This window comes from Euprymna scolopes, chromosome 32 (genome assembly GCF_053919585.1).
Source record: "Euprymna scolopes isolate OS-2025 chromosome 32, ASM5391958v1, whole genome shotgun sequence".
Classification (NCBI taxonomy): domain Eukaryota; kingdom Metazoa; phylum Mollusca; class Cephalopoda; order Sepiida; family Sepiolidae; genus Euprymna; species Euprymna scolopes.
This window is the reverse complement of record NC_136513.1, coordinates 66,952,790-66,977,298: the sequence shown is the minus strand read 5'-3', so window position 1 is coordinate 66,977,298 and position 24,509 is coordinate 66,952,790. Positions and strand designations below refer to the sequence as shown.

At 35.0% G+C, this 24,509-nt stretch overlaps 1 protein-coding gene across 1 annotated transcript in view; it reads left to right on the top strand.

The window, feature by feature from the left end:
- The window catches only part of LOC145256401 (N-acetylgalactosaminyltransferase 7-like), a 125,013-nt gene extending 100,709 nt beyond the window's left edge, over positions 1-24,304 (top strand). The window contains exons 11-12 of the mRNA XM_080115264.1: positions 1,083-1,205; positions 24,058-24,304. Coding sequence (XP_079971390.1) covers positions 1,083-1,205; positions 24,058-24,195 — 261 coding nt within the window. The 3' untranslated portion in view covers positions 24,196-24,304. The remainder of the gene's footprint in view (positions 1-1,082; positions 1,206-24,057) is intronic.
- The last annotated feature ends 205 nt before the right edge of the window (positions 24,305-24,509 follow it).

Below are 24,509 nucleotides of genomic sequence, written 5' to 3'. Positions count from 1 at the left end.
AGGGAACATGAGTTGGAACAGATACATCGAGGACATTGCCACAGCTGTTGTGAGGAAAGTGGGTTCTCCTTACTGTACTAGAAAGTTACTTATGCCTAAAAGTATCCTGTACCTTTACAATGCCACAATTCGCCTATGTATAGAATATTGTTGTGATATTTGGGCTGGTGCATCTGCTATCAGTCTCTCGCTCCTAGACAGGGTTCAAAAGAGAATTGCCAACCTAATAGTTAGTTAGGCTTCAGCCTCTGTCCCATTGATGAAATATTGCATCCCTCTGCCTGTTTTACAAGTATTTTAATGGTAGATGCTCTGGCGAACTACAAGCCCTTGTACCTCCTTGACATAAATACCCCTGACAAACCTGGCAAGCAGCAAAATCCCACCCCTATACAGTAGAGATCGCCAGATTGCCAGAAAACCTTCTGCTGTAATAGTTTCTTCCCCAGAACTGCTAGATTTTGGAATTCCCTTCCAGTTTCCTGCTTCCCTGACTGTACTGACATGCAGAAGTTCAAGTGTAATGTAAATAGACATCTTGCTGCTCAACTCCCTACATTGTATCCCTGCAATTATGTCCCAAATTGTAGCCTCATACATGAAAGTGGCACTGTACCTTGTCTGGGGTGAAAATTCAATAAAAAAGAAAAAAAATAATAATTTACTGATTATTAAGGTATCATCCAAATATCATCCAGGTAGGCTCTTGCAAACTCTAGACTGCTTAGTAATACGTCCGTACCTGCTAAAATATAATCGGTGACATCTTTACTGAAAAGCAAATATATTTCAGTGTAACCTGCTAATCTATACATGTGTTGACACAACAAAAAAAAAAAAAAACGTGCCAAGCGCAAGTTCTGTACTCAATCATGTGGTGAAGCATTTCGTTCATTCGTTTGGATTATTTGGACTACTGTTCTCATCTTAAATGTTTTTCTTGCAAAGTTTAAAGTTTGACTTGATAATATTTGGTGGCCACTCCCAATTTGGGCAGCCCATGTGATAGCTTAGCATGCCAAGACTCTAAACATGTGTAGTAATTTGTTTTCTTGCTTTTATTCTCTCTTTTCAATTGGCAGATGTTCCGCTTCAACATAAAGGGTCAGCTTGCATTAGGGGAGAGATGCATCGAATCCCGTGGTGATACACTACAAATAAGTTTCTGTTCTGTTCAGCCATATGGCCCTTGGACATATTCGGAGGTAAGCAGACAACATGGACTTTTCATGATCTTTAATGCAAAACAAGAACACATCTATTCTTAACATTCAGTTGGTATATGTAGCGATAAAAATAATATTTAAAACTCACGTGACAGACAAACTGATGGACATAGATAAAGATAGAAATAGATATTTGATAAAGATGCTTGGACGCATAGCTGGTGCTAAGAATTGCAGCGTTAAAAAACTAATGGTGGCGCCCCTGACATAACAAAATTTATAGATATTTATTAGGGGTGTATCAATTAATCGGCAGGTAATCAGTAATCGGCTTAATCGGCAAATTTGCCAGTAATCGGCAAACTAGCTGATTAATCGGCTGCTTACTAACTTTTCTCCTTCCTATTAAATTTAAATCATTTCATCACTGCCAAGTAACTCATCAGATAGCTTTCACACATTAACATAGCAACTGCTAATTTAGCTTAATATTTAATTAATTGTCTGGTCACTGTTTTGGCTCTTTGCCTTTATAAACTAACATTAGAAAATGTAAAGTACAATTTCCAATTCTTAAATGTATATACTTAAATAATTCGATAAGAAAAAATAAATTACAAACCAATTACAAAGTACAAATTGTAATTCTTTAAGTGTATAAGCTGAAGTTCTGCAGCTGCTGCTGCTCTACTTATCTATTCTTGTTACTTGCCTCCTCTGCTCTCATAGTCTCCTCAATATTTAAAGTTGAATTCTTTTAAGTTGTAATGTAAAAACATTAGAGTTTCTCCATTTTAATGACACAGCTTGTTCCTCATAGGTTTATACACATTACCACCTGTATTAAAGAGCCTCTCACTCTCCACAGATGAAGGTGGTGCGCTTAAATATTTTGAAGTCAGTTTATTCAGCAGTGGTAAGGACTCCTGTCTTCTTCCACCACTGAAATGGATCATCACCTCTTGCAAGTAGTTGTGAAGCTGTGCAATGGTCAAGTTCTTTTGTGCACTTAACCATAAAGGATTTACTCCTTTTGAGTTTAGATCGTGATTCTTGTATTCCTGTTGTAGTTGCAGTCTCCAGGTTTAACTAACTTCTACTTGTTCTAAGTTTTCATTTGTTATTGTAGGTTTATTGTGATCTTCTTGACGCTCAACAGAGTTTGGCAAAGTGTATTCTACTGATTCTGCTTCATTATCATCAGTAGAAAGTAGAAGATGTAGACTCCAATTCTTAAGTGTTTTCCATGTCATTCTTTTGAAATTTACATTTGAATCTTGGATTTAAGAACGTAGACACACAAGCTTTTATCATTTAGGTAAGATGAAAATCTTGTTTCCATTGATTCATTGACAATAGTTAGGATTCTACTGAAGTCCGAAATATGGGAATTAGATTGGACAGCTTTTGAAAGAAATAACTTCAAAGCCAAAATTGTAGGCAATATCATTAATATGGTTGAAGTTCTATGACTTGCTTCTTTAGCGATTTCTTCAAATGGACTCAATAACTGGACAATTTTTTAAACAAGTCCCCATTGGTAAGTTGTTAAGGTAGGAATCTTATAGCATCCCTAATTCTTTATGAAAAAACTGAACGAATCTCTTATTAAAAATATTCAGTGTGCAAATCATTCAGCTTGAAATATATTCCATAAAAATGTCCTTTCTGATTAATGTTTGCCAGTTAAAAAATATTCTGTTATTCTGAAAAAAATATTCTGTTATTCTGAAAAACAGCCAAGTTTGTTTACTTATTTTAAAACTGGTAAACATTTATCAGAAGGGACTTTTTCTGAGCATAGAATGCAAAGCAGAACGGTCCACACGAACCAAAAATAAATCGTAAACAATCACAATGTTAACTTGAACAAAGCTAATACAAAAATAAAATAAAGATGTTAAAGCAATAAAAAAACAATCGGACTTGTGCAGAAAACTTTTTGGAAATCCATTTCTTAATATGTGGAGGAGAGGGTGTTTTTCTATCTAGTCAATACTTTCATCTAACAATTTAATAAGCAATACAAAACAAGTGATTTGTGCCACAAACATTGAAGAAGGAAAACTGAAGTTTTTTTTCTTTATGTGCTTGACTGGGAAAGGAGGTGAAGGAACCACTTTTAAATGGACGAATGTGATGAGTGCCAAGCAAAGAATTCAACAGAATCGCAAAGAAATACCAATTGTATAAAAGACTCTATCCTTGATAGCATGCAGTTCTCTCTTTTATTAAAGATAAATTAATGTTGAACATGTATGTTTACTTAATTACATCGCCATGATAAAAAAATGAAAAACACTACATAAAATTATTATATTTTCTTGAGGATACTATTTAAGAAGTACATGGTGACATTTTGGATATAGCATTCTACAATATGTATTGATTAAACATGTAATATTACAGATCTATATTTTAACAGTTTTTGTGATGTATGGTTTTGAAATTAGTATATGTTTGATATTTGGTACTTTATTTCCGCTACCAAAATTGAATATATCAACAGTTTTATCGACTTATAATGGAGTAAGTTGCGGTTGGAATTGTTTTTGTTTTTTTTAATAGTCATAATAATCATTATGTATAGAATTATATTGAATGTTCATATTTACTGTCATTTAATTCAGTTTTATTTGATGATACTTTAAAAATTGTCCATCAGTGTAATTTTGCTATTATAAATAATGTTCACTTTTCACACCTCAAAAATGAAAGCCGAAATTTAATTATAAATAATTGTACTTTTATTTCTTCTTATTATACTAGGAGTGATGAAAACATCTTTTGTGACATTTTTACTGCTTTTTTGTCAGTTGCTTTCAAAGTTGCCATATTGTAATTTACACTTGTTCGTGTTTCTTCACTCTCAGCAGGATATACTATCCTGCTTCATTATCATTAGTGGAAAGTAGATGTAGAATCCAATTCTAAATATGTTTTTTTATGCCAATCTTTTAAAATTAATATTTGAATCATGGGTCTAGGAAAGTAGATATACACAAGTTTTTAGCATTCAGATAAAATGAAAATCTTGATAATCTGAATTGTTCAACAATGGTAAGGATTCCACTAAAGTCAGAAATACTAGAATTAGATTGGACAGCTTTTGAGAGAAATAACCTCAGAGCGAAATTTGTAGGTATCATTGATATGGTTGATGTTCTGTGACTTGTTTCTTAGGTGATTTCTTCAAATGGACTCAGGAACGTGATATTTTTCCAAATTAAGCTAATGCTGTATTTCAGTTAATTTACTAATTGTTAATAGAAAGTGATTAAAATGAGAAACTGTATTTGTGTTTGATGAAATGGTTGTCTTCACAGCCTGAGTTACAATGTATGGTTGTCGTTCTAAATCACATTACCTGACACCAGCAACCATATTTGTTCCTGAATCCCACAAAAGTTTATTGAAGATTTTATACTCATCCAGAACATTGTGCAGTTCTTCACTTATTCTTGCACCCGTATGTGCAACAAGGAATGGGACAACTCTAAGCATGGCTCTGCACGGTTCAAAGTTATTTAAAAGCTAATTACCTGTTAAATACTGAAAGGGAGCATTATCTGTTGTAGCTGTCCAAATGTCTGTAGTTCAGCAAGAGATAGTTGAATTTTTATTTTACTTTTATAAATATATCGAAAATTATTTTGTAGCCAAGTACTTTTTAATGGAATGCTGTAATTTGAACAAAGTTTTGCAATAAACCTATTAAATCCAATGTCAGATGTTACAGAATATGATTGTATATCAACAGCATTTTTTTTTTATCAGATAATTGATCTCTTGTAACTTGTGGTTATTAATATCCCAAACTTTCTTTTTGGACAATATTGAATCTATATTCGTTTGGTGTTTTACTGGAGGCTCGTAGTTCTTGTTATTTGTTCTTGAAATGCCTATCCCTGAATATTCATTGTGCTTCCTTTTCTTATTTGCAACTTTTGCTTCTTTTGAATGAGCCTTTCTAAGATGGTTTAACATATTAGTTGTTGTAAAAGTTTTTACTGATTTGCCACCCTTTGATGTGATAGATTGACGTAACTTGCAAGCAGTTGTATTCTTATCTTGAGATTGACATCAAAATACTTCCAGCAGAAACTGGTTACCAGAATGGTTGAAGGTTGTTGTCAGTATTTTGTGAATTTTTTATGTATTTAAATTACTTATGTAGTAATTAGTAATTATCTTCATAAAATTTTGTTCCTATTCAAATTCATTAATTATGGATGTTGAATTAACAATAAATTCTGGTTAGTAATGTAGTGTAGTAATTAGTAATTATCTTCATAAAATTACTTATGTAGTAATTAGTAAATTATCTTCATAAAATATATATTATCTAAACCAGAAAAATAAAAATATGTAATGGTAGCAAGAGCCCGAAAATGAGGAACAAGAGTATGACTGATGAAGAATGCTTTATTTTTGGGTCGCACATCGTTGCAATTTACTGTACAATTCATCAACATCAAAATTGAAAGATGAAGTAATAATTTTCGTTGACAATGATTTAAAGTACAAAATAATAATGTTAATTCGACAGGACGAGAAAGGAGGGAAATTTTCCATATGTTTACATGTGTTTTCCTTAAATTCGGTGCAGTTGTAAAAGTCTACATGTTACCAACGCATCATGAATGTTATTTGATAACATGGTGTAGACGATGCATGTCTTCAACACATTTTCACTGGCAATCAAAAGAGGGAGTTAACCCGTCTTTGTTTACAATATAATTAATATTAGTATCATTTATTTGCTGATAAATCGGCATTAGAAAACATATTAATCGGCTGATTATCAAGGGCCGCTTAATCGGTAATCGGTCAATTTGATAATCGGTACATCCTTAATAATTTGATAATCGGTACATCCTTAATAATTTGATAATCGGTACTTAATCCTTAATATTTATATTTCATATAAAAAACCACATACAGACCAACAACAAAATGGAATGAATAAACATTAAATGCTTAGTAAAATAACATTTTGAAAATTTTGAAAGGAAATATGAAAAGTTTTATTGTTTTACTTTTAATATAAAGAAAAATAATTACAAGCATCTTCTAGAAAAATGCTTTTCTAGATTTTTTTAATTGAAAAATCTTTTCAAATTAGACTTTAGACATCTGTTTTTTCAAATTAGACTTTAGACATCTGTTTTTATATAAAGAGCCAAATTACCAAATTATTAAGTTTTAATTATGAGACCATAAACCTCAAGTATGTTTTAATTAGTCTGATATTTAATTTTTTTTCCCTGATGCGGTTATCATTAAATCATCGGAGCAATGAAAACTTAAAAATAATGCTATAAATCTATGGTTAAATCATTTATCTCTGATAGGTTCATAAGAGTAGTGGTTGATGGGCAGAATTCAGAGGCCCACAGTATTAATGCTGGAGTCCCCCAGGTGTCCAGCCTGGGCCCAACTCTCTTCCTGATCTACATCAATGATCTACCAAAGCACATACTTAAATCATTCGTTGATGACATGACCATCTATGGCAACATGTCAAAGGCCGTAAATGACAAAGTTCTCTCTCATTCTCGCTCCTCTGATCTTGAGCACATGGTACAATGGGGGAAGAGGTGGCTGGTCACTTTTAATTCATCCAAAACCAAGCTTCTATCTTTACATCATCAATGCTCTGATTCCCATCTGGCATCAATCGAAATGGATGGCTCTCGTCTTGGGGAGGCTCCATATTTTGACAAGCTTCTGGGTTTGACCTTTACTCCTGATCTGAAATGGAACACGTACATCAAATCTGTTGCCAGGGATGCTAGGAAAATGGTGGGATCCTTCTACCGCTCCAGAAGATATCTCACTACTGATGCAATTCTCTATCTGTATAAAAGCCAAGTACGTCCAAGGATGGAGTACTGCTGCCACATCTGGGCAGGAGCTGCTAAAATAGCCTATCCTGCCTTGATAGAGTACAAAATAGACTTTGTGGTTTAGTGGGGGATGTCCCTTTTTTCTTCCCTGCAACCTCTCTCCCACAGAAGAGACGTTGTGAGCCTGTCTTTGCTTCTTTCTTAGAACTGCACATCAGTGGAACTCTCTGCCACTTGCCTGTTTCCCACCTGACTACAACTTGGACGTCTTCAAGTCCAACATAAACAAACTCCTGACAAACCGCCCCCTTAAGTAAGACACTCTATCTAACCACCCAATACTAATAATTACTAAAATACTGTCTCATTGATTACTGTACACGCAACCCTTATCCCTGAGTGGCCTTCGGGCCTTGATAAGTGGTGAACCCTATGTAAAAAAAAAAAATGGTTTTCTATCGATATTGATAGAAGTGATCTAACGAGAATTTATTGTTAATTCAACTTCCATAATTAATGCATTTGAATAGGAACAAAAGTTTACGTTGTCAGTTGTAGATTGTATCTCAAATAATAAAAAGTGGTTCTGCTGGTGCTGGGCTCTTTCAGGTGTGTGATCTAATTTGATTAAATCGGTCAAATCGGCTTAAACCTATCAGTTTTGACACATCTAAAATAAAATTGTTAAGTTATCGATTGTGATCGACCATCGGACAGAGACTGTTATAGAGGATGACCAAGTATATCTCAAAATAAAATGAAAAAGTATATTAATTATTAAATATACAAAAGTTGTGAAATGTTAAGATTAACAAATAATCCGAAGAATTTAAAAAAAATGTTGTGAAGGTATATAGCATCAATATGCCTTCACAACATTTTTTAAAAACATCTTCGGATTATTGATTAGAATAATTACTTATCTATAAATATCTTCATGTCTATTTTATTTGTTTTTCGAATTGCCCCCCCCCCCTTTCTCTCTCTCACACACACACACACACACACACAATACTGTAATAATTTTTAAATACCAACAGATACTAGTGTTTCATCCTTTCAAGAATTATCAGTACAGAGTGACACAATTATTGCCGATCGGGAGATTCAAACCTACGATACCATTTCTGATTCCATTAGCAAGGAACTAACCTCAATTGCGAATGTAATTGTAAATGTTGTAACATCCGCCCAGAGTGATCTAATGATTATAACATGATGATCTGCACATGCGAGCTTTATATATATATATATATATATATATATATATATATATATATATAACTACTTCATTTACTCACATAAATTAATATACGAAAGTACAAATTTATGCGTAAACTTTAAGTACTTACTTCAACAGTGCTCAATACGTGGGTACAGCTAGTTAATAAGTTATAAAATATATATGGCGATTAAGCTACACTGAATAGAATATTCTTCGTTTCATCCATTCTAGGATTCTTCAGGCTTATCCTCCCATCATAATAATAATGTAATTTACAATTTGGAGTGTAGTTGTGATGCCAACTATGTGGGTCGAACATTGAAATTGGATGGAAGAGTCCTACAGCACGTACCTACGAACATCAGAAATGGGACATACCGAGCAACGGATGTACTTGCCAATAATAAGATAAGCCTAAAGAATCCTAGAGTGGATGGAACGCGGAATATTCAGTATCACTTAATCGTCATATATATTTTATAACTTATATATATATATATATATATATATATATATATATATATATATATATACTTGCCAACACATACGGGTTTTCAATAACTGACCATCTTACCAAAAAACCCATGATGTGCATCGAACTTCAGCACAAACTCATTTTCGATCATGAGTTGTGCTCACTCAACATTCCATCTAAAGATCTTGGAGACTATTCAAGCTCGTTTGAGGAGGCATTCTCTCTGTAAGCAGAGTGAATGTCTTAGAGTTGAACGTGATTAACCTCTAGAATCGTCGAAAAATATCATAATGGTGCTTTATTTTAATCACTCCCCCCCCTTTTTTTTTCACCCATTACGCAATGTAAGTTTATTTCAATAATGTAGATTTTTTCCGATTTTTCTTTTTTAAATCACTCCCACCTTTTATTTTTCTTTCCCCTTTTCGACCCTTTTTCTTTAATTTTTTTTACATATTTTATGATTTTTTTTACACATTTTGTTTAATTTTATGATTTTACACATTTTATGATTTTTTGTACATTTTATGATATTTTTTTACATTTTATGATTTTTTTTACATTTTATGATTTTTTTTTACACATTTTGTTTAATTTTATGATTTTACATTTTATGATTTTTTTACATTTCATTATTGTTTTTTACATTTTATGATTTTTGTTACATTTTATGATTTTTTTACATTTTATGATTACGCATTTTATGATCTTTTTACATTTTATGATCTTTTTACATTTATGATTTTATGATTTTTACACATTATATGATTTTTTAACACATTTTATGATGAAGACTTTTATGATTCATGATTAATTATGAATCATAAAAGTCTTCAATAACGGCTAATTCTCTATTGATTATTATATGCTATATTGTACCCTATATATAGTAATGATAGTAAGTATATAAATATAATCTATTATATACTAGCATTTCAGCCTGGCGTTGCCTAGGGGTTTAGAGGTGTATGTTGAGCAAAACAAAAAAGCGGTCAATTTTTTAAACTTTGACCCCTATTATGACCCTTTAATATTTATTGTTTTGGGCTCAAATCAAGTTATTAAGTTAGATACATGTCCAAGTAACCTATATCTAAAATTTCAAGTGTTTAGACCAAAAATTGTGGGAGGAGTTTTGTAGAGTTCTCAAAGGTCAAATCGTTGAACTTTGACCACTTAACAGACAAATTCCTGGCGAAAAACCGATCACAAAGATTTTCCCAAATTTCAATACCCTGTATATCAAATTTCGAGTCGGTAGACTTAAAATTGACAGAGTTATTGCGTAGGGAAATGTACACACACACACACACACACACACACACACACGTTTATTTTTATAGATATACAAGCATTTCAGCCCGGCGTTGCCCGGGTGTTTGGATGTGTATGTTGAGCAAAAAAAAAAAAAAGAAAGTTTTAGACAGCCATGCAAACATACATACATACATTTATTGGTAACAAAAACATTTTCGACCCAAACCGATTAAAAAGCTTGCCCTATCGCTGAATACCCTTTATGTAAAATTTCAAATGTTTATACCAGAAATTGTCTGAGTAATTTGGTAGAGACCACAGAAGTCAATTTTTTAAAAACTTTGACCCCTATTATGACCCCTTAATATTTATTATTTTGGACTCAAATCAAGTTATTAAGTTAGATCCATGTCCAAGGAACCTATATCTAAAATTTCAAGTGTTTAAACCCCAAATTGTTGGAGGAGTTTGGTAGAGTTCTCAAAGGTGAAATCATTGAACTTTGACCCAGTAAAAGCTAAATATTTGGCTGAAAACGAATCACAAAGATTTTCCCAAATCTCAGTACACTGTAATCAAACTTCGAATCGGTAGACTGAAAATTGACAGAGTTATTGCATTGGAAAATGTACATTACACACACACACACACACACACACACACACACACACACACACACACACACACACACGTTTACTTTTATAGATATAATAGCATTCAGCCCGGCGTTGCCCGGGTGTTTGGATGTGTATGTTGAGCAAAAAAAAAAAAATGGTAGTAGGAAGGCAGACTCGAACCCATACCGCGAAGGAGGAAAAGAATGGAGAAAAAATACCTGACGTTTTTGCTGTTACGACCACCGCCAAACCGGAAGTGACTTTAGACAATCGAAAGCAGAGAATACATTAAAAAAATATCGGCGAAAAAAGCGACCCCCACCCCCCGTAGAAAAGTGCCTAGTTGAAAGTGAAGATAATATTTTTAGTCAATTTTTCGATATTTGTCGACTGAAAGGTCGAACTTGAAAACGATACTGATCTTGGTAAAATCCGTCGCCTCTGTTGAAAGTTTTAGGTTGACATGCAAACATACATACAGATATTGGTAACTAAAAATTTTCGAAGCAAACCGATTAAAAAGCTTGCCCTATCTTTGAATACCCTATATGTAAAATTTCAAATGTTTAGACCAGAAATTGTCTGAGTAATTTGGTAGAGATCGCAGAGGTATAATTTCTTTAACTTTGCCCCATATTATGACCCTTAACAGACACACAGCGACACAGACGGACACACAGACACACAGACACGTTCACTTTTATAGATATACTAGTGGGGGTACCCGGTGTTGCCCGGATGTTTGGAGGTGTGTGTGCTCTTAAATAAAAAAGAAACCGGGGGGGGGGGGTAGGATCAAACCCGAAGCCCTGAGGCGAAGTTTGAAAATAAAATGGGGAAAAAACATGAACCGTTCGGCCAGCTAGAATGAGTTACTGAAAGATGTTTGAATTTATTTAAATAAGAACCAAATTGACAGGTGCCCGCACGGAAGTCGTAGAGTGTTACGACGACGACGACGATGATGACAACGACGTAAGCAATAGTTATTCAGCAAATGGGTCAATGACCAGGTTTGTTTGTTATAAGTGAAGTAAAAAAAAGAAAACATAAAAACGAACGTTAAAACTTAAGGCGGGGGGGGGGGGAGGTAATCAAAACATCGAAAAAAACACAAAAAAACTAACATAAGGCAAAAGAACGATGTTAAATGTAAAAATCGAAAAAAAGAAAGAAAACAGAAAAAGGCACGTTAAAACCAAAAAAAACCCCAAAAAACGTTAAAAATGGCTTAAATAAGCCTGTTTCGATATTAAAATTTAAAAAAATCACTGGGTACCCGGGTGTTTTTGGGTGTCGCTAAGAATAAGCGAAGTAAAAAAAAACAAAAAAAAAAACGAACGTTACGTGAAAAATGGCTTAAATAACACTGGTTCAATATTTAAATTTAAAAAATCGAAAAAAAAGAAGACATCTCACACCACGATTCGAACCCAAAACGTTTAGATAACGAACCAACGCGCTAACCAACTGAGCTAACGCGACGTACATGAAATTTAGTCAGTTCTTCAACTATTTAAAGTAAATCAGGTCATGACATAATCTGATGCATGCATAGAACCGGTCGTCGTCACGAGACGACCGTTTTTGTTGACCCCGCTGTCGAAAATTGTTGATTTCAGGGTGAAAAAATTAAGGTTTTTGGCTAATTTTTCGATATTTTTCGGGTGACGGATGGAGCTTTAATATGATACAGAGTTGTGAATTTTCGTCGTGCCTGTTGAAAGTTTTTAGCGGACACACAAACACACATACAAACATATAAAAATACATACATATATACATACACACATTTTCGCTTTTATATATATAGATATACTAGCATGGGTGCCCGGCGTTGCCCGGGTGTTTGGAGGTGTATGCTGAGCAAAAAAAAAAAAAGGTTCAATTTTTTTAACTTTGATCCCTATTATAACCCCTTAAAATTTATTGTTTTGGACTCAAATCGAGTTATAAGGTTAGATCCATGTCCAAAGAGCTATATCTAAAATTTCAAGTGTGTAGACCAAAAATTGTCGGAGGAGTTTGTAGAGTTCTCAAAGGTTGAATCGTTGTACTTTGACCCCTTAACAGCCAAATTTCTGGCCGAAAACCGATCACATAGATTTTCCTAAATCTCAGTACCCTGTATATCAAATTTCGAGTCTGTAGACTAAAAATATACAGAGCTATTGCATGGGGAAATGTACACAGGCACACAGACACACAGACAGGCACACAGACACGTTCACTTTCATATATATACTAGCATTTCAGCCCGGCATTGCCCGGGTGTTTGGAGGTGTATGCAGAGCAGAAACTACAAAAAAGGGTTAATTTTTTTTAACTTTGATCCCTATTATGACCTCTTAAAATTTATTGTGTTGGGGCGCAAATCAAGTTATTAAGTTAAATCCATGTCCAAGGAACCTATATGTAAAATTTCAAGTGTGTAGACCAAAAATTGTCGGAGGAGTTTGGTAGGGTTCTCAAAGGACAAACCCTTGAACTTTAAACCCTTAACAGCGAAATTTATGGCCGAAAACCGATCCCAAAGATTTTTCCAAATCTCAGTACCCTGTATATCAAATTTCGAGTCTATAGACTGAAAATTGACAGAGTTATTGCATAAGGAAATGTACACACACAGACAGACACACAGACAGACACACAGACACGTTCACTTTTATAGATACATAGATAGATATATATATAATTATATAGATAGATAGATAGATAGATAGATAGATTCGTTTAACAAAAATATATACGTATCTATATATATATATGGAAACAATTTTGCGTTTACTATAAACTTTTTTCGCAAATATTATGCAAGTATAAATCATGTAGAATATCAGCATAAATATAATTACAGGTAATAGTTAACTAAAGATGATTATCCCATAAAAAACCGAAGCAGCTAATAGGGAATTAATTAAAATTAATGTTTAAAAGAATATGCAAATCAGCTAGATCTTTTGCTAGTGAATGCAATTCCTCAACCAAGATATAAGAAAATTGTATTTTCTTTTTAAATAAATAGAAAAGAGGGGTTTTAATATGAATATCGATACACAAAAGAAAACCGAATTTATAGGAGTATACAGAGATAGATTAAACAAAAATATATATGAAAACAATTTTGTGTTTACTGTAATCTTTTTATGCAAATATTATCCAAGTATAAATAATGCAGAATAACTGCATGAATATAATACACGTAATCTATCCATTTATATATATATATATATATATAAAAGTGAGCGTGTGCGTGTGTCTATGTGTGTGTGTGTGTGTGTGTGTGTGTGTGTGTGTATATTTCCCTACGAAATAACTCTGTCAATTTTTAGTCTACAGACTCGATATTTGATATACAAGGTACTGAGATCGGTTTTCGGCCAGAAATTTGGCGATTAAGGGGTCAAAGTTCAACGATTTGGCCTTTGAGAACTCTACCAAACTCCTCCGACAACTTTGGGTCTACGCACTTGAAATTTTAGATATAGGTTCCTTGGATATGGATCTAACTTAATAACTTGATTTGAACCCAAAACAATAAATTTTAAGGGGTCATAAAAGGGTTCTAAATAAAAAAAAAATTGACCTCTGCGGTCTCTCCCAAATTACTCAGAAAATTTCTGGTCTAAATATTTGAAATTTTACATAAAGGGTATTCAGAGATAGAGCAAGCTTTTTCATCAGTTTGGGTCGAAAAATTTTTAGTTACCAATATATAAATGTATGTATGTTTGTCTGTTTGCATGTCTGCTTTAAACTTTCAATAGAGGCGACAGATTTTACCAAGATCAGTATCGTTTAAAGTTTGACCTTTCATACGACAAATATCGAAAAATTGGCTAAAAGCATTAATATCTTCCCCTTCAACAAGGCACTTTTCTACAGGGGGGGGGGCACTTTTTTCGCCGATATTTTTTAAAGTTATCCTCTCCTTTAGATTGTCTAGCCTTAATTTAAAAAAAAAATGTCGTTTCCGGTTTGGCAGTGGTCGTAACAGCATAATGTTAGGGTTTACCCGTTCTTTTCCTCCTTTGTGGTATGGGTTCGAGCCTGCCTTCCTGCTACCACTTTTTTTTATTTGCTCAACATGCACATCAAAACACCCGGGCAACGCCGGGCTGAAATGCTAGTATATCTATAAAAGTGAACGTATGTGTGTGTGTGTACATTTTCCTATGCAATAACTCTGTCAATTTTTAGTCTACAGACTCGAAATTTGACATACAAGGTACTGAGATTTGGGAAAATCGACGTGATCGGGTTTCGGCCAGAAATTCGGCCGTTAAGGGGTCAAAGTTCAACGAACTACCAACCTCCTCCGACAATTTCGGGTCTAAACACTTGATATTTTAGATATTGGTTCCTTGGACATGGATCTAACTTAATAACTTTATTTGAGCCCAAAACAATAAATATTAAGGGGTCATAATAGGGGCCAAAGTAAAAAAAAATTACCGTTTTTTTTTTTTTTTTTTTGCTAAGCTTACACCTCCAAACACCCGGCAAGCCCGGCCACCCATTGCTAGTATATTTATATATCTATAAAAGTGAACGTGTTTGTGTGTCTGTGTTACTGTCTGTTTGTCTGTATGTCTGTGTACATTTTCCTTCGCAATAACTCTGTTAATTTTCAGTCTACAGACTCGAAATTTGATATACAGGGTACTGAAATTTGGGAAAATCTATGTCATCAGTTTCTGCCAGAAATTTGGCTTTTAAGGGGTCAAAGTTCAATGATTTTACTTTTGAGAACTCTACCAAACTGCTCCGACAATTTTGGGTCTGAACACTGTAAATTTTAGATGTAGGTTCCTTGGACATGGATCTAACTTAATAACTTTATTTGAGCCCAAAACAATAAATTTTAAGAGGTCATAATAGAGGTCAAATTTAAAAAAATTGACCGTTTTTATTATTTTTTTTTTGCTAAACATACACCTCCAAATACCCAGGCAACGCCGGGCACCCATGCTAGTCTATCTATATATCTATAAAAGTGAACGTCTGTGTGTCTGTGTGTCTGTGTGTTTGTGTACATTTTCCTTCAGAATTAATCTGTTAATTTTAAGTCTATAGACACGAAATTTGACATACACGATACTGAGATTTGGGAAAATCTTTGTGATTTCTTTTCGGCCAGAAATTTGGCTGCTAAGTTGTCAAAGTTCAACGATTTGACCTTTGAGAACTCTACCAAACTCCTGTGACAATTTGGGGTTTAAACACTTGAAATTTTAAATATAGGTTCCTTGGACATGGATCTAACTTAATAACTCGATTTGAGTCCAAAACAATAAATTTTAAGGGGTCATAATAGGGATCAAATTTTAAAAAATTAAACGTTTTTTTTGTTTTTGTTTAGTTTTACTTTTTTTGCTCAGCATAAACATCCAAACACCCGGGCAACGCCGGGATGAAATGCTACTATATCTATAAAAGTGAACGTGTCTGTGTATCTGTGTGTCTGTGTGTCTGTCTGTCTGTCTGTGTGTCTGTGTACATTTCCCTATGCAATAACTTTGTCAATTTTAAGTCTACAGACTGGAAGTTTGATATACAGGGTACTGAGATTTGGGAAAATCTTTGGGATTCGTTTTCGGCCAGAAATTTGGCTGTTGAGGGGTCAAAGTTCAACGATTTTACTTTTGAGAACTCTACCAAACTCCTCCGACAATTTTGGGTCTAAACACTGGAAATTTTAGATATAGGTTCCTTGGACATGGCTCTAACTTAATAACTTTATTTGAGCCCAAAACAATACATTTTAAGAGGTCATAATAGGGGTCAAAGTTAAAAAAAATTGACCTTTTTTTTTGCTCAGCATACACCTCCCAAAACTCGGGCAACGCCGGGCACCCATGCTAGTATATCTATACAAAGTGAACGTGTCTGTGTATCTGTGTGTCTGTCCGTGTGTCTGTGTACATTTTCCTTCACAATAACTCTGTTAATTCTCAGTCTACAGACTCGAAATTTGATATACAGGATACTGAGATTTAGGAAAATCTATGTGATCGGTTTTCTGCCAGAAATTTGGCTGTTAACGGGTCAAAGTTTTTCGATTTGATCTTTGAGAACTCTACCAAACTCCTCCGGCAATTTGGGGTCTAAACACTTGGAATTTTAGATGTAGGTTCCTTGGACACGGATCTAACTTAATAACTCGATTTGAGCTTAAACCAATAAATTTTAAGGGGTCATAATTGTGGTCAAATTTTAAAAAATTGGCATATTTTTTTTTTTTTTTTGTTCAGCATACACCTCCAAACACCCGGGTACCGCCGGGCTGAAATGCTAGTTTATACTCCTATAAATTCGCTTTTCTTTTGTGTGTATTGATATTCATATTAAAAAGCCTCTTTTCTACCTATTTGAAAAGAAAATACATTCTTTTTTTTTTTTTTTATATATATGGATTATGGAATTACATTCACTAGCAAAAGATCTAGCTAATTTGCATATTCTTTTAAACATTCACTTTAATCAATTCCCTATTAGTTGTTTTGGTTTTCTAATGGGATAATCATTTTTAGTTAACTATTATATGTAATTATAGTCATGCAAGTGTTCTACATGATTTATACTTGCATAATATTTGCGTAAAAATTTATAGTAAACACAAAATTGTTTCCATATATATTTATGTATGTGTATATATTTTTTTTTGAACAAATTTTGCATACCAAACTCCTCCTAGAGTGTTTGGTCTACAGACATTAAACTTCATATGTAAGGTATTTGAATCCATGCAAAACTTTATATTTGGGTTTTAGCCCGGAAAAATCGGTGCAAATGTGTGAAAATTAAAAAAAAAATGAAATTTGCCAGGTGAAGGTCGAACGCCGGCATTACGAATGTATGACATAGTAGCTATTAGTTCATGTTTTAATTTTTAGCCTTGCAGTAAACATGTTTTGCAGAGGTCAGCTAACATTCACGTATGTGGTGACTTCAATGTTCACAACGTCGAATGGTTGACCCACTCTAACAAGACCGATGATGAGGGGAGGTTCTGTCATGATTTCTCCATTGCCTATGACCTCACTCAGATTGTTCAGGAACCCACCCGTGTGCCCGACAATGATGGCCAGTATGCGAGCCTACTAGACCTTTTTCTCACAACTTGCCCTGAACTATGTTCAGTTTCTGTTCTGACGCCTCTTGGCTCTTCCGACCACTCTGTTGTATCAATTAAGATAAAAATGAAATGTAATAAGTCCCCAGACGTACCTCTCCATCGTACAGTATATCGATACACTAAGGCTGACTGGGATAGCTTCCGTACATTTATATCTGATCTACCTCTGCATTCCATGTTTAAAAAGGATGTGTCCTCTATAGTATTAGACCTGACGGAATGGTTAATTGTAGGTATTGACCGTTTCATACCCTCTAAAAAGTTTCAGCAAAAACCTAACAGCCAGCTATGGTTCTCTCCGGAATGTGCTGCTGCCATTGCGCACAGAAATCACTTTTTCCACTGTTTCCAACGTAATAGATGTATGGAAACTAAAGCCGCTTTCAGGACTGCCAGCAATCATTGTAAGAAAGTAATAAAGAATGCAAGAGAGTTGTATGCTCAATCTGTTAAGTCCAAAGTAGCTGAGCAGTGGCTTGGTTCCCACCAGTTTTGGCAAATAGCAAACAGAATCCTGAACAGAAGCGTGTGCTCCATCCCAACTATTATCAATGGACCTGAGGTAATCTCGTCAGCATCAGACAAAGCCAAACTCTTTGTCAAGAACTTTGCAGCTAATTCTACCCTTTGCGATCAAGGCCGCCAACCTCCAATATTTCCTCCTGTATCAGAAAACACGCTATGTGATATACATATATCTGTACGTGATGTTGCCAAGCTAATCAAAAACCTTGATTCCAGTAAAGCAACTGGCCCTGACGGTATTCCAATTATAGTACTCAAAAAACTTCAACCTGAACTAGCGCCCATACTTACAAAACTGTTTAAACGTTGTCTTAAGGAGAATAGTTTCCCATCTTCCTGGAAAATTTCATCAGTGTGCCCTGTATTTAAGAATTCAGGTGATCGCTCATCCCCCCCTCAGTACAGGCCAATAAGTCTCCTGTGCGTCATGAGTAAGTTGCTGGAATCTGTGTTAAATAGAGAAGTAATCAACCATCTCAACAAAATTAACCTTTTTAGTGACACTCAATATGGTTTCCGTTCTGCTAGATCTACAGCAGATGTGCTTACAGTTATATCTCATAGGATTAGCAAATCTCTCGACGGAGGCAACCTTTCTAGGGCAATTGCTCTTGACATATCTAAGGCCTTTGATAGGGTATGGCATAAAGGTTTACTTCATAAGATCTCTAGCTATGGTATTGCTGGAAATGTCTTCTCAATTATTAAATCATTTCTTTCTGATAGGTTCATAAGAATAGTTGTTGAGGGGCAAAAATCAGAAGCTCACAGTATTAATGCCGGTGTCCCTCAGGGGTCCATCCTGGGCCCAACTCTTTTCCTGATCTACATTAATGATCTTCCAAATCACATCCTTACATCATTTGTAGACATTTATGCTGACGACACTACCATTTATGGTAGCGCATCTAAGACAGTAAATGACCAAGTTCTCTCCAATTCTCTCTCCTCTGATCTTGAGCACGTAGTACAATGGGGTAAGGAGTGGCTGGTTACTTTTAATGCATCTAAAACCAAGCTTCTCTCTTTACATCATCAACATTCTGATCCACATCTGGCATCAATTGAAATGAATGGCTCTCGTCTTCAGGAGGCCTCAAGTTTTGACAAGCTTCTGGGCTTGATCATTACTCTTGATCTTAAATGGAACACGTACATCAAATCTGTTGCCAAGGCCGCTGGAAAAATGGTGGGATCTTTCTATCGATCCGGTAGATATCTCACTGCTGATGCTATTCTCTATCTATATAAGAGCCAGGTACGTCCAAGGATAGAATACTGTTGCCACATCTGGGCAGGAGCTGCTAGAAAGGACTTGTCCTGCCTTGATAGAGTTCAAAATAGACTTCGTAGCCTCGTAGGAGATGTCCTTTTCTCTTCCTTGCAACCTCTATCTCACAGAAAAGATGTTGCGAGTTTGTCTCTGATGTATCGTTATTTTCATGGAAAGTGTTCGACTGAGCTTCAATCTATGGTCCCCCCTCGCCAAACTTTCACAAGAAACACTCGTCTAGCTGTAAACACTATCAATAATTCCCCCCACTCTTTATCTGTGCCTAAACCTAAACGTAGATTCCATGAACAAAGCTTCTTTCTTAGAACTGCACACCCGTGGAATTGTCTTCCGTTTTCCTGCTTTCCGGCTGACTACAATATGGTTGTGTTCAAGTCTAACGTAAATAAGTTCTTGATGAACCGTTCCATATAAGTTATCAAATTTACCAAATTTTCATTACTAATGATTACTATATTGTCCAATTTCTGCTGTACACACTTTAACCCTTATCCTTGAGTGGCCTCTTGGCCTTGATAATGTTGTGATGCCTATGTAAAAAAAAAAAGAAAAAAAAAGGTCAAATAAAACGTGAGCTGAACGTTTTGGTTTCGATTCTTGGTGGTGGTGCATTAGTCTTTTTTTAAATACTTTTTAAATCATTAGTATATATTGCATCCAATCTATCTATCTGTCTATCTATCTATACATATATCTATAAAAGTGAAAATGTCTGTCTTTCTTTTCTCTATGGTAGTTAAGGAAGACTATTATAGAGAAAGGCATTACTTTACATATTCACAATTTTTAATATATACATATGCACATAACCTTATGAACAGTACATAGGACCCAAGCAAAGCCAGGCGGAACTGCTAGTATATCTATAAAAGTGAACGTGTCCATGTGTCTGTCTGTCTATGTACATTTCCCTACGCAATAATTCTGTCAATTTTTAGTCTACAGACTCGAAATTTGATATACAGGGTACTGAGATTTGGGAAAGTCTATGTAATAGGTTTTTGGCCAGAAATTTGCCTGTTAAGGGGTCAAAAGTCAACGAGTTGACCTTTGAGAACCCTACCAAGCTCCTCCGACAATTTTGGGCCTAAACACTTGAAATTTTAGATATAGATTCCTTGGACATGGATTTAACTTAATAACTTGATTTGAACCCAAAACACAAAACAATAAATTTTAAGGGGTCATAAAAGGGGTCAAAGTTTAAAAAAATTGACCGTTTTTTTTTTGTCTTTTTTTTGCTCCAAACACCCGGGCAACGCCGGGCACCCACGCTAGTAGTAAACTAAAGATGATTATTCCATTAGAAAACCGAAAAAAAACTAATAGGGAATTAATTAAAATGAATGTTTAAAAGAATATGCAAATTAGCTAGATCTTTTGCTTGTGAATGCAATTCCACAAACAAGTTTTATTTTCTTTTTAAATAAATAGAAAAGATAATTTTTAATATGAATAACAATAAACATAAAAGAAAAACGAATTTATAGGAGTATAAATATAAAAGTGAACGTGTGTGTGTGTGTTGTGTACATTTTCCTACGCAATAACTCTGTCAATTTTCAGTCTACAGACTCGAAATTTGATATACAGGGTACTGAGATTTGGGAAAATCTTTGTGATCCATTTTCGGCCAGGGATTTGGCTGTTAAGGGGTCAAAGTTAAGGGGTCAAAGTTCAACGATTTGACCTTTGAGGACGCTATCAAACTTCTCCGACAATGTAAATTTTAGATGTAGGTTCCTTGGACATGGATCTAACTTAATAACTTGATTTGAGTCCCAAACAATAAATGTTAAGGGGTTTGAATAGGGGTCAAAGTTTAAAAAAATTGGACCTCTGCGGTCTCTCCCAAATTACTCAGACAATTTCTGGTCTAAACATTTGAAATTTTATATAAAGGGTATTCAGAGATAGGGCAAACTTTTTAATCGGTTTGGGTCAAAAATGTTTAGTTACCAATATATAAATGTATGTATGTAAGTATTTTTGCATGTCTGTCTAAAACTTTCGACAAAGGCGACGGATTTTACCAAAATCAGTATCGTTTTGAAGTTCGACCTTTCAGATGACAAATATAAAAAAATTGGCTAAAAATATTAATATCTTCATCTTCAACTGGGCACTTTTCAACAGGGGGATCGCTTTTTCGCCGATATTTTTGAAAATCATCTTCTCCTTTCGATTGTCTAGCCCTAATTTAAACATACGTCACTTCCGGTTTGGTGATGGTCGTAACCGCAAAGATGTCAGGTTTTTTTCCCATTCTTTTCCTCCTTCGCGGTATGGGTTCGAGCCTGCCTTCCTACTACCACTTTTTTTTTTTTTTCTCAACATACACATCCAAACATCCGGGCCACACTGGGCTGAAATGCTAGTATATATATATATATATATATATATATATATATATATATATATATATATATATATATATATATACATACATATATATATATTTACTTTTGAAATCATTACTATATATCGGATACAGTATAATCAGTATAACATTGACACTATAATAATGAATACGAAATCTGCATGAATTAAAATAACATATTTAAACTTCAATCTCTTTATATCTATGTACAATCAATCTGTTCAGATATTTACTTTAAAGTAAACCTTGCTTTTTAAAGGATACCCGTGTTCCTATTAACTTGCCTCCTCACGAGGGCTAAGTCAGGCACAAGATGGATATTTAATGTGGGGGAATCCAGCTTCCACAAAGAGGGCACTCTGGATTGGAACAAAAATAAAAAATTGCTTCAGTCTATAAAGATTTTTCCTTCACTGACTGAACACAAAATGGACTAGGTGTAGCATCAGAACAGATACTACACTTTTTCTTTTGATGTTAATGCCTGAGCTATGAAAGCATGTTTGCTGCAAGGCTAAAAATTAAACTATGAACCAACAGCTATTATATTGCGTGTCGCAGTTTCAAAATAACCGCCACCATTCCCCCCCCCCGTTGTCTCTTCGCCTTCCCTTTCCTTAAACAAAGTGATAGGCTAACACAGGCTAAACGTATGAACATATCCGTGTTCAGTGAATACATTCACCTTCCCTTTCTTTTCATCATCAACTCCTCCTACACATGTCAGAATTCAAATATATCAAACAAAACGCCAATAATTCAGGCAATTGACTTTTTACTTTTTAGACGAAATTAATTTAAATGGAATCAACAAACTCCCAAGCTACTATGATTGCATAAATTTCGTTCTGGAATTAATTAGAGTCGTTTGTTTGTCTTATTGGGAGCGGCCCCTCTAACATCATGCTGGCCAAACGAATACAGCCAGTCTCGGCCCAACCAGGCACTTTCGGCTGGGCACCAGACCCGGCTAGGGAGTGGGAGGAGGCTCCCGAAGCGACGACTGACATTACCAGTCATATCAACTAAATCCACCAGCTGAAGGATTGCCAGCAGCAGCAGCAGCGGCAGGCGTCTCAGCAGCAGTTCAAACAGCCCTTATCAGGGCTAAACAGCCAGCCCTTATCAGGGCCAATAAGTTTTTCTACTAATGCGATTCACTACTGCTTGCCCCCTGAGATCCACCAGCAGCGAACTTCACTCTCGGCATTTCCATTGCTTTCAGTTCACTCCAGCCGCTTCCTGCTCATTTCCACAGCCTTTCCAGCCTTTGGTACCTTCCAGCTCCTGCTGCAGCTTTCCAGCGCCTCCAGCCGGCAACGTCATCTGCACCTCGCTCTTTCAGCCGGCAACCTTTATTGCAACTTGTTCCTCCGGCCTGCAACCTCGCTTGCACCCTGCTCCTCCAGCCTACAACCTCGCTCCTCCAGCTTGCAACTACACTTGCACCTCGCTCCTCCGGCCTGCACCCTCACTTGCACCTTGCTTGCACATTGCTTTTCTAGCCTGCAACCTTGCTCCTCCGACCTGCGACCTTGCATGCACCTTGCTTCTTCTGTCTGTGATCTCGCTTGCACCTGGCCCCCTACCGACTGTCAATTCCTTAACACTGACCCCACGCTCTGTATCGTTTGTTCCTTAACACTGACCCTACGGTCTCAGTGTCCACCATCTGTTCTTGATCGCCCTGACGTCCAGCCGATCATTCCAGATCCAGCGAGCAACCCTAAACCACAAGCCCGGCCCCACAACATGCACATGCATATTTGTGATGTTGTCGAAAAGCCGAAACGATACCCCCTTTTTTTTTTTTGAAAGACAAATTTCGTATTATATAAACCGATGCTAATTACCTAATTATCAAAAGATGTTTATTAATAAAGATGACTGTTGCTTAAATGCTCCTCTATGCTCGAATCCTGTTTGATTTTTGTGCATTTTTCTTTCTTTTTAATTACTATTCAGTTAAGGAAAAACACTCGTATCTTTTAAAAGCAGCGTTCGCTCCAAAAATATTTTTTCCATTTGAAATATGTTATTTATTACCGATTTATTAATTCTTATCTACTTTCAATCGTTTTATATCTATCTACATATTTCTTATTTATTTTAATATTTTTCCTATTTTTAGACATCAAAGGCGATCTACCACAAAAGGTTAAAGAAATGTATTGAAGCCGGCACAAACACAAAACTCTATCTACGGAAATGTGATCCGAGAAACAAAATGCAACGGTGGATTTTCAAGAAAATATGGTCCTGGAAATAACCTTTCCGCCATTGAAACTTCATAACTTGCACATCAGAGAAACTGAATTTAACTTTCTTTCGCGCCACACAGAGAAAGAGAGAGAGAGAGAGAGAGAGAGAAAGAAAGAAGGGGGTGATATATATATATGTATATATATATCTATATATATATATATACAAAATACACATATATGCACATATATATGAATACAAAATATGTTTTATTATACAAAAATATACAATATATATAAAATATTTTTATTATACAAATATGGTTTATTTCAAACATTAGTCTTTGGTGTTTATAACCGATAGTTGCCAAATCTGCAATTA